This window comes from Falco cherrug, chromosome 5 (genome assembly GCF_023634085.1).
Source record: "Falco cherrug isolate bFalChe1 chromosome 5, bFalChe1.pri, whole genome shotgun sequence".
In the NCBI taxonomy this organism is placed as follows: Eukaryota; Metazoa; Chordata; class Aves; order Falconiformes; family Falconidae; genus Falco; species Falco cherrug.
The window spans coordinates 67,358,835-67,378,055 of record NC_073701.1 but is presented as its reverse complement, the minus strand read 5'-3'; the positions used below and the strand labels follow the sequence as shown (position 1 = coordinate 67,378,055).

At 38.3% G+C, this 19,221-nt stretch overlaps 1 protein-coding gene across 1 annotated transcript in view; it reads left to right on the top strand.

Annotated features, from left to right (window-relative positions):
- The window catches only part of SEMA3A (semaphorin 3A), a 170,176-nt gene that overhangs the window by 104,220 nt on the left and 46,735 nt on the right, over positions 1-19,221 (top strand). Inside the window, exon 6 of the mRNA XM_055712532.1 lies at positions 4,762-4,881. Within this exon, the coding sequence (XP_055568507.1) occupies positions 4,762-4,881 (120 nt within the window). The remainder of the gene's footprint in view (positions 1-4,761; positions 4,882-19,221) is intronic.

The window sequence follows — 19,221 nt, the reverse complement described above, 5'->3', positions numbered from 1 at the left end:
GGGTGAAGCTAAAATTAACATTCCCTCATCCTGAACATGAACACCCTTTCTTCTTCTCCTTCTCGTAGCTGCCTCATGGTCGTATTGTGGTACTGATTATAATGTTGAATGCAACACTTCAACCTTTTGCTGCAGAAATTTGCCTGATGTTTCAGAAAGTGTACACCAGATTTACCATTGTTTTGCAACGACTTACTCTTAACTATGCCAAAAAAGCATAAATTTTATGGTGAAATGATGACCCAAGGCAAGATAAATTCCTCCCCCCAAAACAGGTGAGGAATAGGGAATGAACTGGCCAAGCAATGACTGCTTGGAGAGGTTTGGTCTGACTCCTCTTTGAAGTAGGTAGCAGTGAACAGGGCCATGAAGGTCAGAGGAGCCTCTTTTCCACAAATGCCTCACACCATGAAGAACATGGATGGACTGCTTTTCCCCTTCTCCTGGACTGAGTGATAGCGCAGCTACTCTTGGCCCCTCATGCCAGAAGTATTTATCCTCACAAGCAACCATGGTTTGTCTTAGGTTCAAGAGGGCAATGGTGTAGAACAATTACCCAGCGCTCATTAAATTCAATGTTATAATTTGTAACACAAAGTAATTATCAGGAAGATAAAAGAAGGCTGAGGAGCAAGAGTAATTTGTGTGGTTAAAAGCAGGAGGGAAAAATAACTTCTGTTCCTCATCAGAAACGCTAAGCAGATTTTTCAAAGTGTGGAATAAGAGTATGTTCTTGACTCCATAACTAGAAGGTAAATCTTAGGTAAGTGAAATGTAATTGCCCAAGCTGGAATTTGGGCAAAACACCAAGGTTAATTTGCAAAAAGGAACTTAAGATCTTTAATAACAATTAGAGCTCAGGATTCCTATTTTACATTTCAGCTGAAATAAACTTTTATAAGTGTAAAAAGGATCTTTGGTTTTCCCTGTCTCCTAAAAAAAAATAATAATTTTTGGGGAAAAAAAAAAGCCAAAACCAAAACAAACAGTTCATCATTATTAAATTGTTCCAATATTTTTCCAATATACAGTCCTTGTTCCATTCACCTGCAAACATTTTTCATTATTTTTTTAAGAGTTGTTCATTAAAGGTAGTTATTGCTACTCTACTCTAAAGTAAACACCAGCTGGGAACATGATATAACTAGTTCCTAGTAAATGTAAGCCATTATTCAGCCATTCCCATCTATGTGCTGCTAACTAAACAATCGCCTTTTGAGCGGCCTAATGCATGAAAATGTAAAGACTAAGCAGTCCCTGGGCACTACTAGTGTGTATTCCAGGGCAGGATGAAAATGAGAGGCAGTGTGGTTTTCAAAGAATTTAATTACATGAGAAAATACCATTTAATGTATTAGTCTAAAACAATTGTATTGGGGTAGTCCAAAAAAACCTCAGGGAAGGAGATGGCATTATCCCATTAGTAGTCAGTTGCTCTTTAGAAAATGACCCTGCGGGATTTTCAGAACTTTTGATGATCCAGAGTCCTAAAAGCTATTTATGTTCCTGTGTCTCATTGATGGTTGGTTTTGTTTGTTGTTTTTTTTTTTTTAAGTTACTTTTTTTTATTATTATTTTTTAAAAAATCTATTCAGTTACCTTAATACTCCCAAATATGTATCAATGCAATCTGAAATACAGTGGCTTCTTACAAGGAAGAACTCTACTCTCCTATTTATTAGAAATTAGCTACCGAGCACATAAGAGGTTTAGGATTTTAGAGTTATTCTACTTTCTGGGAAGTTTTAGTTGCTGGCTTTAAAATGAGTGAAGTCAAACCACTACTATGTATGTCTGATAAATCTTAAATTTAGTGAATAAACCTACTAACCAAGGATACCAGATTTCATTTGGGGACCCTTTTACTCGTGAGAGCAATCAGGACATTTAAGGCTTGTTTTTGCCTGTATTCCCCATCTATTCAGCTTATTTCTTTCTTTCAAAAAGGAAACTTACACTTTTGTACTTTCAAAAAAAAAATACAAAATGAGAATGCATTCTTCTTTAAAATCTGAACAGAAAAAATCATCAAATAAATGTATACTGTTTAGTTTTTAACATCTTTGCATCTAATGGATTTCTGGAAGTGTTCACGGTTCCATGCTGCTTATGTACAGCACAGGGAAATAATGGTTGCTCCTTTCAAAAAAAAAAAGCATTACTGTGGGCTTTAATTGTTGCCTCTTTATTTAGTAAATTCAATATATGTATTTCTGTTTGCATTCATATATCAATATGCTACTCCTTTAGGAAAAAGTGGTTTGTGTCCAAAATACAGAGTTTTTACTATCCAAACAATTGAGGGCCACCAGCTTGTTCTGGACAGTCATTGCTTTATGCTGCTGGGCTGGAAATACAAAGTGACAGCTTTCTGGTTTTTCCCCCCCTTCATTCTTTTCCCTTGAGAAATGTTTGTCAGTTTTCAAACTGTTCATTTCCACTTTCTTCTAAAAGTTAATGAAAACTGCCTTTAAAGTACTGACAATGGACATAGCACAGTGAAGGCTATCCATGACATAAAATAATAATTTTCTAGACCAGCAATGTGTAAATTTCAGTCCAAAAGGAGGTCTGCATAGGGAAATAAAGATGAATGTACTTCTATCTAGACAGCAGGCAAAATTCTCATATAGCTTTTGAATAGTACGAAGCACTCAAAGGTTGTGCGCATCTGGGACATGACTTGAGGCTCACCCTGAATTTAGCAAAAATTATCTAAATCTTTTTAAAAGTAACTGGTATTCCTTGGTATTTCTTTCTGGAAGAAGTCAAAATCCCCTTTTTGCACGACTACAATAAATCAGTTCAAACTGCCGAAACTGGTGTAGGTATACTGAAACCTCGAGGGGCTGTAGTCAAAAGCAAAGAAACATCTGCTAGTTTCCTACAGACCCTTCCCCCTTTGGAATATGCTGAAGCCCCTTATTGGCAAAACTTTATCACCACTGCTGAAAAAGTACCAGCCACAAAAGCCTAGTAGCATGAAAAAGTCTTGGGTAGAACTGAGCCAAACCTAGAGGTTACGTTACTTTCAGTGGTGTTTATATATTGAGTTAGAAGCTGAGGTGCCAAAACCCCTAACAGTTCTAAACATTGCAAATACATCATTTTAATGAGGTTTTGAGCTGTATTAGTTTTTATTTTACTAATGTAGCATTGAATATAGAATATTTTCCTTCTTGATTGACCTTTAGATCTGTCAATAACTAGGAAGCAAAGTAGGGCTTGTTGATTTTTTGTCTCCCCCTTTGATTTATATTGATTTATCAGAACTCACTAGGGACTGAAAGGCAAGAAAATGAAGATAAGGTTAAAGAAAGGTTAAGCATAGCATCAAAGCCCTTTTCACAAGCAGAATGGTTTTATGTTCTTTAACATCTCGGCTGCATACCCTGTACATAATAATGACTATAATTAAGTGATTGTCTTCCCTTCAAAAAAAGTTGAAAATGACATAGAGGAATGATAAATTGTTAATTAATGATATGCTGTTCTGTTTCACTTCTGATTACACCTCCTGCTGGGCACGACTGGTCTGTTTGCTTCTAATCTCTTCTGTGAATTCATTCAACTCCACGCCTTTCCGCTATCATGTTTTCACCCTTCCTGACTTTCAGGACTACCATATGGTACACAGCCACTGTAGCTTCAATTGATAATTTCATCGTGTCCGTGTTCTGGGGAAAAGATGCCAGTGATATCCAATAGGCATGCTTGGATCTGGTTGTCCCACCATGGAAATACCTAAAATTGCCATGAAAATAATAAACTTGTTCCTAATGGGTGTTTTAAAATGAGGGTATGGTAGAGCTCATCATGACCATGAGAAATTTATTACCTTAGCTTAAGGAAAGAGTTATTTTATCCTGAAACTTGTCTTTCTCACAGGAGGCCCATTTAAGATGGGTAGCTTGAAAATAGTAGTTGGAAGGAATACTTTCTAATTCCATATTAAAAGTATGGGATAGGTATCTCATTTCACATACAGGCATAAAAGGGCACAGTCCTAAAAAAATGCATTTTTAGCGTTTTGAATTCAGAGTAATTTTGTGGACAAGCTCTACAGTAATGCCAGAAAAGTACATCTTGTGCTTTGGTCCCTTGGTTTTTTGTGTGTCTAATTACTACGTACTTGTTCTTATTGTCTCTACCAGTTGGCAGGTATTTAACTTGATCTGGTCCTTTGAGTTTAGTCTCTATCTCCTCCATGATACTTCTAGCTGGCTGAGAAGGGACACATTGGGAGTCTAATATTATGAGTTTCATCTCCAGCTAGGCTATGTACGTGACATTTATGGGCTGAAGTATCACAGGTCAATTTTTAATTCCCTTGTTCACTGTGATATGTGTGGGGTCAAGGTAGCAGGGAATGATCTGATTTATTCTGTCCCTTAGCTGTTGCCCTTTGACAGTATCACAGTTACAGAGGTGGCCAAAAGACAAAGGCATGCTTTGCCTTTCCTGTAGAAGATACTGTTTTATGAGGACTGACTTGCTCAGAAAAAATCCAAACATATTTTTGAAAAGTGGCTGCACTAGCAGTTGGGAGATACAGCTTGAGAGAGGCTACAGTTAAACTGTGCAGTGGGAAAGTGGGTCTAATGATATATTTTCAATGACAATACATTGCATATGGCTTATTGCTTTGTAATTTTCTCATTATGCCTATTAGCGTAATATAAACATAGGACTGACAGCTTTCTCTGACTTACCATGACTGGAAAATTGAGAAATGTTGCTTACAATTATGTCCTCACACAGATGGAGAGCTGTACTCTGGCACAGCAGCAGACTTCATGGGCAGGGACTTTGCCATTTTCCGAACTCTCGGGCATCATCATCCAATCAGAACAGAGCAGCATGACTCCCGGTGGCTAAATGGTATGTAAAATGTACATTTATCCAGTTACGTTCATCTAACCATTAAAGACTAGCACACAGCTTTGTTCCAGCAACATCTGTGACATATACACCCCTCTTTTATTTGCAGCAGAATTTTGTCTTAAACCAGTTAAACTAATCAAAAATGATTTATACAGAAGCATTTTCAGTTTAATTACATTGAGATTTGTGGAGTGTGATTAAATTTAAAACATATACAGACACTACGGCTAATGCAGTCATGCCACAGGAGCAGATTGCTGTAGGGTGCAAGTTGGACAGAAGCTCGAGGCTTGTGGGGGCATCAGCCACATGTTAACACAGAGTGCCTACAGAGCCTTGGGCAGGGCTGTGCCTTGTACATGCTTTAATGTTTGACTGTATTGAAGGGATTCTGACGCTAGCCACCAAAGTCCAGCAGAAAGTGCATCATCAGAGGTTCCTGAGCAGGCCAGAGTTATCGATGGTTTGGAAAAAGTGGAAGGGATCCTGAGTATTCCAAACTATTGAGTTTCAAATTACTCAATAGTTCAACAAGGCACAACAGCTTACATTATTGTATGGATATTACTCTCCATACATATGTTATATGTTTGTAAGATGTTTGCATGTAAGGGGAGAGAGGGATAGTTTCAGAGAAAATCTGCTTTTGGCTTCGTGTAGCAAATACTTTAAAATCCATCTAAGTACTCTATCCAAGTTCTACTGAAATCAAAATTCCAATAGCTTAAATGGAATTACACTTGGCTTTAGCTCTACAAGGATATGAACATTTTGGAAATGTGAATTTATCATCTGAGAAAGCTGACATTTAAGTGAGCCAGTAATACTAACTGTAGTTACTCTTCAAAAATGAAAATATAAATTAACTCAAATTTATATTTTAATTTTTGAAGAGTTAACTAGCTACTTTTGTTGTACATGCTGCTTGCATCTGTACTCCTGTTTTTGAATTCACAAAGTATTTTCTCCTTAGATATTTTTCACTCCTAGCCACATTATTTGTGTCTGTGCTGAGGTCCAGGTTTTCTTATGTGGTTTTGCAATTTAGTGCAAATTGTTCACACAAATTTTTAACATGTGAGAGAGGCTGTGTTTTAACAACACAGTTTCTTATTAGATGCAGTCAGGAACTTCTAGTATCACACTGGTTATCATACTAGCTGTATATACAATCCATAACTTATAAGGATATACCAATTCTTAACTCATAATTAAAACCACGATGTGCTATTGGAGATTGGATTAGCAGCTCTATATATGACATATGCATGGGATATATGTATCAGTTAAATGTGTATATGACAAGTTGTATGAATCTGATTTTTGTCCTGTTAAATTTAGTTTTGTCATAATTCATATGGACTACTGTGAGAGTGGATACAGGTCTACCACATTTCAGTTCTACAATCCGTGCTTGCCCAGTAACCCAGAAATATTGTTCATTGGGTTATTTTGTTGTAATAATAGACAAGATTTCTGGACTTCAGGAGACAGTAAAGTACAAGAGTTATAGACATATCCATCTATCTTGGTACCTGGTAGAGTAATAATATGTTAAAGATAACACAACACCCACTTCTGTTATCATAGTCACGATGACATAAAGTTCAATCATGCAAGCAAAATCTGCTTTTGTGCAGTAGATTTGCACAATGACAGCTGAGTCAGGAGGATTTATGCAGTGGGAAAGTGCAGCCATTGTCCACAGCCCCTGTACTTCATTGCTGAAAATGTGTCATTCCTTTGTGGATTCGGTTATCAGTCTTTCAGCACTAAATGTGAGAACTGCTTTTCCCAAATTAGCACTAAGGTTATGTCTGACAGGGTGCAGAAACCACAACTGCTTTGTGCTCAAGATGGGGAGGAGAAGACAGTTGCACATAAAGAGCTGACGAACCTCAAGCTCTTTAGAATTTAAGTACTGTCCGAAATGAGCATAGAAGTAGAAAGGCAGTATTTATCATAGCACAAGGTGAAGATGATTTTCAACTCCAAGTGTAGTTCTTACACTACATTCTTGTATGGAAAGATTCAAGCTAATTTAAAAAAAAAAAAAAAAAAAAGATAAGAACCAAACTGAGACCTTTAGAAATTAGTCTTTTAACTGTCTCTAATTTAATAGAGAATGATCCTTAAGTACATTTTGGAAATCTAGCTCAACATTGCAACTTAATAGGTTTACCTTCCTAATATGGAAAGCCTGACTCAAAATCTGCATTGCAATGTTCCTATTAAAGGCTCTAAGACTTTACTGTTAATTTTGCAGCAGTAAGATCCTGGCAGCCTTTCCACATAGCATTCCTAATTTCAGCATCTAGCAGGAAAAGACAAAAATTATGATTGTTTGGGTTTGAAAATCTGCAGGCATGCCAGTCCTTTGGCTATCTTTTTCTTTTGTCATTTGTCTCTTTTAAATATAATTATAAAAGAAGCTTTGTGTTTGCACATATTTAAAGTGGACATACTTTTGATGAAACAAACTCTCGGTGAAGGATGAGTTGTACTTTGCTTTATGAAACCTCTGTATAAACTAGTTTTGAACTTTACGTTTGCAATTCTTTATATATATTTTTACTAAAGACAGGGATTGCTATGTAGTGGTAGGTTTGCTTGTCTAGTTGCTTTCTACAGTGTGCTTAGGCTTAGGTTAAAACCCAGCATTCTAATGGACATATACTGAAAGCAGGGTAAGAACAGCAGTTCTGATAAAACTTACAAAGAGAAATCCTCATCATCATGGAGTTTCATAGCTAGGGGTGAGACATCCAGTTCTAAGTCCTTGCTAATGTTTACTTCATTCAGAGCAGCAGCTTGGCACTGTTTTTCCCATACTAAGGCCAAGGTCAGAGCTGACAGGGTGCAGAAAACGCAGCTGGTTGGTACCAAAAATGGAAAGGAGAAGACAGTTGCACATGAAGAGCTTGGAAAGTTTTCCCATAATTTAAATATCATCCTAAACTGGTGTAAAAGGAGGACAATATTGCACAGAGGGATTAAGGTTTTTGGATTTAACTATGAACACAGAGTTCCTACAGAGATCACAAAGTCACTTTTTGGAGATGCTTCATCTTCTGTAAGAAGTTAAATGTTGCTGGAAAGAGGGCTTTGAACTGTACCCAGTCCAAGGGAAGGTGCTGACCAGCAGCTCTTAAAGGCTGGTTAAGTATTTTAAAGATACTAAATGCTCACAGGCTTCTAAAGACATTCCATTTTGTATAAATAATTAAACAGTCACCAAGCCAAATAAAGCAAGGGAGACTGATTCTATAGCCGTGTAGTTGGGGCATTCATCTAGAAGGTAGGGAACCATACATCAGTCACTGTAGCAGTGTATATTTAATTATTGATAGAGAGTTGGCTAGATGTGACGTGGAGGCATTTGCAAAAACACAGTAAAATGAGTTGGTGCTCAGGAAAGTCATCTTGGATATGAAAAGTCACAGTTCAGTGCCCCAGACTGAATCATGTACTTTGTTACAAGCCATGTACATGCTCACACTGGACATTATTGGCTCCTCTAGTAAGTGCATGTAGTTTCTCTACACAAAAAGCTTTGATAGTCTTAGTTGGTCCCAGTGAGGGTCAAGAAGAGCTTTGAACTCTCAGGAAAAAAAGAAAGAAAAAAAAAAAATAGAAAGAAAAAAAAAAAAAAAGGAGGGAAAAAATTGGAAAAACATCTGTCCAGCTTTAGTATAAAGAGCAATAGCTTTGATGTTAGACATGTGTCTTATAGTCTTGCCTATAAGTAAAAACCATGTTTCCCTCTAAATGTGCCATTGCCTCTTGTAATTCAGAGTTCTCAGAAGCTACTGTTATTTCAAGAAAGCATGGACCCGGTCCTGCTTCAACTGCTTCAACAATAACAACAGGCGAGTAGGGAGCCTGAGCAGGTCAGGGCAGCTGACCCTGGTACCAGGAGTTCCCTGGTGAACTACGCAGTTTGCTCTACACCATCCATGGCAGCGTTCGTACAAGGGCTGAGGGCATGGCTGGAGGCAAGAAGGCAGAAATGGCAGTGCAGTGTACCAAAGCAAATGCTAAGCAATGCAAAAGCAGTGCACTGAGGGCAACTTTCAAGCTGAAGGTTAGAGGAGTGGAAGGAAAGCTTGGAGCCACTCTCATCTTCCCTGCCTTGAGCACGGGGGATCTGGCCTTAAACTGTTAACATTTTGTAAAATGAATAACCATAAACATTTATTTTAAGAGCAAAACAGAGTCAGCCTGCAGATTTGAAAGGAAATTAAATCACAAAAGCTGCATTAAGATAGTATTATGAATCTGGTTTGCACCCCAGGAAAGGGAGGCAATACTGGCCTTACTCTCCCTCTTTACTAGACCTGGAGTTAAGAGAGACTGTCAGTCTGGATCTCCAGCCTTGGCTTGAAACTTCCTTGCTTTTTATGGGTTTGAACCAGCTCTAAGATATTATTTTAGCATACTTTCCATGGCTTAATTTTTAAAGTGGGGTAGTAGCTGTGCTTAGTCCCCTGGGGTCATTGTCCTTGGTAATCTTTACGGTTACATAAACAGCTGAGAATTATAGAAGCTGAGCGACTGTTCAATAAAAAAGAAAATGCCCTCTTAAATTTCACAGGCTCCAAGGCAGGAAACATGGACTTGATACTCTCCTGGCATTCATACAGAACTTTAGCCATTGCTTTATGTTGTTTCCACTTATGGCAGTTTGTAGGATGTCCCAGCACTGGCAACACACACACATAATTTTGTATATGTATGTATTGTATAGTGGAGGAATGTATGGCAAGAGAAAGACCAGACTGCAACTAGTGTATAAGATTTTTACTTCTCTAATAAAATATAACAAATGTGTCAAGATGTTCAGAAATTAGTATTTGCTCTCTTGCAACTACTCTTGCTGAGACTTGGATGTGTTCACTTGCGGCATCCTTGAATCTCTAATTTGTCTTTGGTCACCCACACCACACCCTTTTCCTGCCTATACATACGCACTGATGCCCCCCTCTTCTGTGCCACCCTGTTGTCCCTAAGTGCCTTCCTAGTTTCTCACTTTTCAGCTCACCTCCTACACATTCCAAATCCAGATATACAGAAGGCTTTAAAATACCTGCCACCAAAGGCAAGTAGATGCAGAAAACAGCTGACCTGCCAGCACAGCCAGAACCCAACCATCCTGGTACCTGGGGACTATTTCATAAAGTACATCTAAGATATTCTTAGAGAAACGGGGTGATATAAAAAATCTCCAGCAAGAAATGTGCTATTTAAATAAAGGACATTTTAAAAAAAACAACCAAACAAACAACAAACAAAAAGCAAAAAAAAACCCAGAGTATGAACTGCATATGAATATATTTAGTTTTCAAATTAGAAGGCTTGAGCCATGGCAGGGAATGAAATTAGAAAAGGCTACCCAACAGAAGTAGTCAGTGAGGCAGCCTATCTGGTTTTAATAGGAACTTAGATAACATTTTATGTGTTGTCAAATAGCACAGTTGCCTGACATCACAAGGGACTGCAGTGAATAGGCTAAGTTGTCTCTTTCAGTTCTGCATTCCCATAAATTTACAAGGACATATTTAAACAAACTTACCAGTGAAAATAGTGAGGGGATTTGGCGGGGGGTGGTGGTGGTGTGTGTGTATGTGTGTTGAAATTTTGGTGTGGGTTTTTTTTTTTTCACCCACAAGGATCTCCTGCATTTAAAAAATGCATTTCTATATTTGAACCAAATTAGTCAGCTGATATCTCCTGTCATGCAGACTAGTGTGGACCAAGTGCTGCACTTTCCCACTACTGCTTATACAGGCATGAACAACTCCAATCCTTGCAGGAACAAAACATGTCCATATATGCAAGTCTCATTTCTCACTCAATACACCCTCCCACCCCCATTCCCATTATCTTCATTGCTAAGAATAGTAATAAATAATTTCACAGTGATAAATTCCATGTGTGACAAATGCTAATGTCACCTAACACAGTGCTAGGAAGTACTCAGAAACTATGGTGACGGTGGCATAATAATGTGAACAGAATGGCATAGAAACTCAATTTACAAGGGTTTTTTTTTTTTCTCCCTTAAGTCTGTAGAACCAAATTTCAAAGATTGAATATGAATTTTAAATTGTTTTCCTCATTGCAATCTAACAAGCCTTCTCTTTAGATATTTTTGTTACAACCCACTTTTTTCCTGTTGGAAGAAATGTGGAATTTTGTAAAATCACAAAATAATCACTCCTTACTTAATGTTATTGCTTGATGTTTATAGTGTCGCTAACCTGAGATGCTTGCAACTCAGGAAGCTATGGGTCCTAATCAATATTTGATCAGAAGATACTCATGTATTTGAACCAGTTGACTCATCCTATCTAATAACGGCTCCCCCTATCTGTATACAAAGTAAGAGAAGCATTTGATTCAGAAATCGAAGACCAAATAGCAAATAGAGAATGTGCTTTACAGTTCCTCTGGATGTGAGAAAGATCATGAAGGTGGTGGGTAAAAAAACAGAAAAATTATAACCTCCCATCAAGTGGCCTAAATGAAATTATTTTAAATCCATCTGGTAAATAGATCTCTCTCTTATTCTCTCCCACTCCAAACCCACCTAGGGTTAGGTAATTTTCTTCATTAAGTGTCAGCGCTGTGGATGAGATTTTGTTGCCTTTAGGTATGAAAAATTAGTAAAAGAAACCAAAGGATAAATTTTGAGGCTGGAGTGGAAAAAAGATAGTAGGAAAGATGAAGCAGAAGAAGACGTGCCCCTAGTTTGACCACACATTTTGGAGACTTTGTGACACTAGAGAACATGACCTGGGGCAAAAGGACCTGCATCAGTAAACATATTGGTCTGAGCTGTAGCCTCAATATGCTTGGGGAAGTTAGGATAATTTTTGTCCAGGAACACCTGACTTAGAATATGTGTATACTACATGGTTAACCATGGGTTCATTAATGGTTTTTAGATTGGTTAGCCTTATTATCCACAGAAAAAAATAACAGCTGGGAGGGTAGATTAGATGCCATGCTTTGCTGCTATTCATACTGTGACTCTTTATAGAGTATATAAGATAAAAAATAATGACAGAGCTCCAAGTGTTTTGTTTCTACTGGAGACCAGAGAATAGTTTGCTGCATGTAGTACATTTTTAGGAAAGAAGTTCATAGCTCTCAAAAGAAGCACTGTCCCAAACAGATCAGCACATAGTATAGACTCTCTCTAAACAGAAACTTGGAAATGATTGCCAGCTTGGGGGTCTACCACACAGTCAGGTACACTGAATTGACCTATTGGCAATTGGTCTGTTGCCTTAGAATTACTAAATTTAAGGGGGTTTATTTCAGTGATGAATATGGTATCAGGTGAACAACCCAGTAAATCCTAGTAAGCTTCATGTTGGGGTGAGATCTGAAAGTACAGCCCTTCCCACCACCTATGCTCTGCCTTCTCTGGGAAGGAAATTGGCTGAAAGGGCCAGAGCAAGCTCTGGCTAGATGCTAGATATGGATAAATCAGTGCACCTGTCTGTACAGGGCAAATTGGGTGATCTAGCTTGGGTGTTCAGGATCAAATTTGAGGAGCCAGGTGAGTTGCTTTTTCATAGACACAGCTTTATATAAACAAATCTGAGACTTATTTGCCACCTCCAGCAGTAGGAGCTGTGTAAAAACCCATCTGCATAAGTAAGCTCCAAGAGTCACACTCTTGATCCTGGATGTCCCCATCTCTGTAGCCTTGTCACACTGAATATTCTATATTAATATAGATATCCCAGTGATATTCTATATTCTCTAGAAAGCTTCCTTTTTTTAGTTGTTGTTAAACTGAGAAGAATTGTTTATTTGTATATATTTATTTCAATGGATAGCTTGTAGAGTTGGCAATGGGCAGCTTTGTAAACTGATGGTCTGTTCACATAAAGAAGGTGACAAACTCAGTATATAACTCAAGCAGTGATACCTGTGGCAATAATCTCTACCAGAAAGCTTTGTATACTACTTTCAGTTAATATGTGATTTGAAAGAATCTATCCATCCATACAGAGATAGATAGATAGATAGATAAATATAAAAATATGCATATATTACCCACATGCATCAGTTCATAGGAAGCCTTTTCTCCTGCCCTGGAGATGAATTTCAATAAGGAAAAAAAAAGTAATTTGTCCATGACAGGTGTATTGTTCAGGTTCTAAGACTGCACTTTGCTTCGCTTTTGGTGTAAGCCCCACTTTAAATTACACAACTTGGGTTTCTTTGTAATTATTATTTTTACAAAGATCCAAATCAGTTTGTGGAAGAGGAGGGTTCAGTTTAGGTGGCAGGATGACAAAGGCAAAGCCTACATGTTACAAGCCTTGCAAATTCAAGTGGGTTTCCCATGATCTCTGAGATCTCTATGAGGGTTCATTACAGCTCTGATGCTTGGAAAACAGTGACTTTTAGCTACCAAACTGTGCTTTCTTTCCAGTTCACAATAGTAACTAACCAGTTTTTCAAGAAAAGTTAAGCAGAAATCTGCTTGTAGGAAATCACACAGCAGAATACTAATTGATTTAAACAAAGCAGGAATGGGTCTGTTACAGCCCCTTCATTGAGATATGACATGCATCTGAATAATTTTTTTTTTACGTTCTTGTGTTGGTTTTTTTTATCCCTTCTGCTCTAGCCATCAATTTAATGAGTGTTGACCCTGTCAATACCAATTTCCTCTTCTCAGGCCACCACGTTCAGGGTTTGGTGGGCATTCAATAGAGATTTACTGTTGACTGGGTAATTTGAGTTCATGTGTGTGGTGAAAAATTAGTGAGGAGAATTACCCAGAAAAGTGGATGCCATGACAATGCATGTCACCATGGTGTGACCAGCTCTGCTGACATAGGTTTCAAAAGCTCTCCCCCTGTGAAAATGGGGCCTGTTTGCAAATTAATTAGTTTCTGGCAGCAGCTTGATTGTTGACCCAAAGTTTGTAGAGTGGAAAAACAATCAGATTAGTGTGTTCAATATAAAGGCCCAGCGCAGCGCTCAAGTGCAGTTTGCCAAACTGTTGAAGCTGTGAATAGAGTGAAACAAATTCTTTTTTGAGAAGCCAAGGCAAAGGTTAAGTGTGATGTGACTAGAGCATGCTGGCCGCGGGGCGGTGAGGGGAGAATTAGAGGTTTCACCCACACAAAAATAGAGAGTGGTGAGCGAGTTGCATGGAATTTAATGAAATTCACAGCTTCAGACGCAAAAGTGTTTGGCAATGTTTTAGTCTGTGCTAAAGGGAGAAATAAGATGGCTTTGTTTTAAGAAGTTTTCTTTGTACAGTCATGTGGGACACCAGGGACTGAGCCTCTAAAGGGTATTAGATACACTTCCTGAGCCTCTACACAGTTTCTAAGCACCTGCAGACTTTGAGGTTTGCACCGATTCCTCCCCCTCCTCACCACACACTGACTCCCTTTATCTCTAATGATTCAGTCCAAGCCTCCCATTCTTCACCTCCAAGATTTGGGCAGGTTTCTTTTAAATAGCACTGGTGCTGTGATTCATGGGCAAATGTATTGGAAATCAACCCTTGCAAATAAGCAGATTAGCTAAAACTTGTTTTTCAGGTAGTGAGACAAAAGTTAGATACTAAAAAATACCACAGGCCAGATCTTCAGCCGATAATAAATGAGACTATTCCCAATGCAGCCAAAAAAGATTACTGATTTTTACTCACTGCAGTGCTCAGCTCATTTAATTAATATGCTTTATTTCTTCAGTGGCTGTTTTTAATATAAATCTGCCCTTCAACATCTGTTTATGGCATTCACTGTTATTTATAGCCTTATAATATTTCCTTTACATCAGACAATCTCTATGTATTTTTTTTAGATTATTATTTTACCAGAATGACAAATAGGAAGAAAGAAAATGCCAAGAAATGTGGGGGACACCATGTTCTTGAGCAGTTGATGTAGTCTTCTCTTGACCCAATGTCTTTGCCCTGTTGGCCCAGATCAGAATACCTGACAGAACCAGGGAAATGGGAGGACAGAGCTACTGAGCTGAAAATGTGAAGGGCTCCACCACCACATAGCCACCACCCCTCCAAGCCACTGAGATGCCCAGCACACCCAGCAGTTAATGATGTAAGGATACAGCCCCTTAGTCTGTTCCTACCTCATTCCCCCAATTCCATAAATTTACAATTGTTAGTCTGCAATCTGCGCAAACTTTGTGATTGGTGTAATGGGGCTGAGCCTAACCCCCTTTACACTAACATTCCTGAACCGTGAATTGCTTGTCCCAAAAGGCATTCAGTGTTGCTTGCAATTAACACAACTGATTGCTCAAAGCCAGCACCTGATGTGGCATGTAGCCAGCTGGAAACATAATTGGCTCCTTAGATGGAGAAACATCCACTTCACAGCAGAGTCTGTGATGACGGAATTATTAGTTCAAAGCAAGCCAGGTATGTGAATACCTGGTCTATACATTAAAATCTCACCTAGCACTAGACACTAGAATCATGCTGCAGACTCCAAGCCGCCCTTTCTCTCTGTCTCCGTCACTTCCCCTTCTCTTTGTTCATGAAATCATGTAAATTTTAGTCTGAATGCTTGTAAGGCTCAGTAATTGCTTTTGTTCTTTGGGTTATTTAATTACAAATCTCAGCAGATGACAGGTCCTCTGCACTAAAGGAAGACATCACATTTGCACAGTTACAGAATCCCAACACAAATGTGTGTGGCAAATCAGTGACTGCAGATTTATTCATGCCCTCTGGGACCTGCACTGCCTTTTCAGCTTAGCATGCAATATGATTTAAATTACAGCTTGTGCAGAGCTGTGCCTTGGGATTACGCTCCATGTTTCCAACTGTTTATAGTTCAGTGAGCTTTAACCTCTGTGATTCTGAAAATTAAATAATGTCATGGCTGATATCAGACTGATGGCTGGTACTGGATTGCTAAATACTGTCTCGTATTGAAAGCCTATTTTTACAACGAAGTGGAAACACCAATATATTTAAAAATTGGTAACGCATTCAGGTAGTTCAAGGGCACAATTCAAAAGTCACACTAGCAAAGATTTGCAAAGCTAATATTAAGCTCCATTCTCAAGAATATGTTCCAACTTCTGTATTTAGCAGAGCTGTGGCTGTTGACTTTACTAGAGCAGGACTGGGCCTAATGCAATACTTTGTGATTAGGTGGACACAAAGAGCATGTAAGATCAAGAAACAGATAAAGCATCTGTTGCAGTTAAATTCAGATTTGTTAATTCCTTGCAGATTTTATAGTTCCGTTGTTTCTGAAATACTACGATATAGCTAATCTTACATCCTGAAGACCCTTCTATCCTGTAACTGTAGGTCATCTTAATATTTCTTTAACCTTTCAACAGAGGAGGAGAGAAAACACATAATTAAAAACCTGTATATTTAATATGGCATGTAATTTCCCAGCAGAGTAGTTTTCATCCTTTGCAGGTTTTTAGTTGGTACAAAAGCTTTTAGTGATTTTTCTTTGTTTAGTTCTGCAAACCCAGGATAGATACTGTCCTGGTCCTACCCGAGCCACTCCACTGGGTTCCTCCCCAGGTTCAGCCAGGCAACACCTGCAAAACAAAAGGGTGAAACCGATGTCACCACCAGCATCGTTTAGCCCAGGGGTCCTCAAACTTTTTAAACAGGGGGCCGGCGCATAGATGAAGCGGCAGGCAGTCATCTGCGGCTGCTTGGGTTCCCCCCCAACCCCTGGCGGGGGGGGCGGGGAGCAGGGGGGGCTCTGTAAATACCGGGGGCCAGATTGAGGACCCTGGGGGGCTGTATCCAGCCTGCGGGCCATAGTTTGAGGACCCCTGGTATCCCGTAAAGCCTTATTCATGAATGTGGTGTAAAGGAAGAGAGAACAGGAAGAGAAAAGGACAACTGGGAGACACAAATGGACACTTATTTTTCACTTGTAAAGATAGCATGTTTGACTAAATAACAGCGAGAATAAACAAAAAAAGCCCTCCCGTGCACAAGCCTTATTGATGGAATTGCAGTTATCAATACAACGGACAGATCACACACATACACAAAAAAAAAAACCTGACAAATGGTTCCTCATTTGATGCCTTTAAGTTTTGACAGTGCAACAGATCCTGAACATCCTATTTTACTGCATTGCCAAAGTGGTACTTCTTTTTCCCATTGACCTTCGGAGCACCTTAAGCACCTTATATTACTAATCTCAGACTTCAATACCTAGCTTTGAGGTTTCAAAGTGGTGTTAGAAGTATCCAATCACTCGCTATTCCAACGGATTCCATGGATTTCTATAACTCTATCCTTGTTGAATACCTGGCTGTTAGATTTGAATTTCCAATCATAGATAGGTGTTTTTATATGCCATACAGTAACAAAGACATAGTAAAGTTTATGGGACCACTGAAGATATGTCAAAATGTATAGGTATTCACCAGTTAATGGCTGATAGTCTGAAGCAGTGAAGGCCTCAGGTGATGTGATAGTGCACAGATAAATGCCTATATTATTGAAATGTGGCAACACTGCTGTTACGAGTCCCACTTTCAGTCTCAAAAAGCAGCAGTGTTCTCTGAAAGTTTCTATATCCCAAAAGACTGTTGAGGGCAACCCACCAAAATGGAACTGCCAGCTGATATGGCTTTTTCGGTTCTTTTTTCCTCCTGTTTTCTGATCCGTATCACTGGTGGCTATAGGCTGAATGTTTCACATGTTAGGAAGGTGAGCTGCCTTGTAGTGTTTCAAAGGCAAGGGTTAAACTGTAAATCTTTGAGACTACCATCTTCTGTATAACATCCAGCAGGATTCGATGTGCCTGAGCACTCAGGGCTATCACAAGCCTAGTAAATAAATGAAGACAAAATAGTTTCCTTTCTGATTTACCTTTTAAAGTGATAGGCTGGCTTATGGTTTTGTTAGATTCCTGCATTATGGAAAAAATATTTTTAACGTAAGTTTATATATATATATATATATATATATATATATATATATATATATACACATTTCATTTCCTGTTGGTAGGTTTGTAAAGATTTCTGTTCAGGTAAGTGCAGCAAGATTTGTAGGATGATTTCATTAGATGAGTTGGTATAAGAAGAAACCAGATAACCTTTCAGGGACAGAGCTTTTTTTACAGAAAATTGTTCTGAAAAACAGAAGAAAAGTTATTTTTAAGACTAGATTACATGTTTTTCCCATTCACTCCACAGCTCTTGTGAAATAGCTGAAAGCATTCAGCGATGGTACATTATCTGTGAATATGGCCATATATCTGAGGATTGATGTTTATTGATTCTTTTACTGCCATTTGAGCAAAATTCAATGCCCTTATAAATAGTAAAAAGTGTTCCACTGGTGTCAGTGAGATTAATCATATTTCCTGAGCTCTATGATAACATCTGACGCACTGTAAAATATGACAGTCATGGGGCACTGCTCTCTTCACTTACCCATCCCTTCAGTCTGTTTCCTGTTCTCCTGTTTCTCTAAAGGAACTTCCACTAAAGGCAGGAAGAGCTCCATGAGAGGGAAAGGTGCAAAACCTTCTTGTGGGATATTTTACATGGGCTAGTGAGTCATCAACCTTTTTCACAGGATTGTATAAATGGTTTGTCATTATTAATACTCAGTTCTGCTCCATATTTTATATACTTTCACCTTTAATTTTTTTTTTTTTTTTTTTTTTTTTGCCTGTTGGTAGAAAGCATTTTTAAATAAAATGTTCCAGTTTCCCATTTATGACAGGGCCTATATTTCACTGCATTTGTTCTTTTATTACTTTTAAAATACTTTTGCTAAGCTTTCTGCCAATTCCTCTCGCGGCTGTTGATGTATCACAAGCAAGTGTGCTACAAATTCCTCCCTCACTGCTTTTAAAAAACGCTAAAATTTTGAGACTGATGCAATGTTACTCCAAGAAGGTTTTCATTCTTAAGTCACAGTAATTACATCTGAATTATACACAGTATATACATATATATAGAATATACACAGTAAATACATTCTGAAATGCTATCAGTGAATTAAAAAAAATAAAAAAGAGACTGCTCGTACAGAAGTACATACTGATTAAACAGAGTCTGAGAACAGCTTTCTCACAGAGCAGCACAAAAGGTAATATTGCAAGACTTTTCTCTCTGAAGCAACTGCATGGTTTTCATCATACCTGTGCTATCAAATACTTCTTTTTCTTTTCTTTTTTTAATGAGTAGAACAAAGTTCCACATCATCAATAAATAAGTACATTATTTCAGTTGGGTACAAACCCTGTTAATAGCTTATGTTGACTGAAGCTAAATTAAGTTGGAATCACATATTACACTCACATGACTATTGAAAGAGGTTGTCAT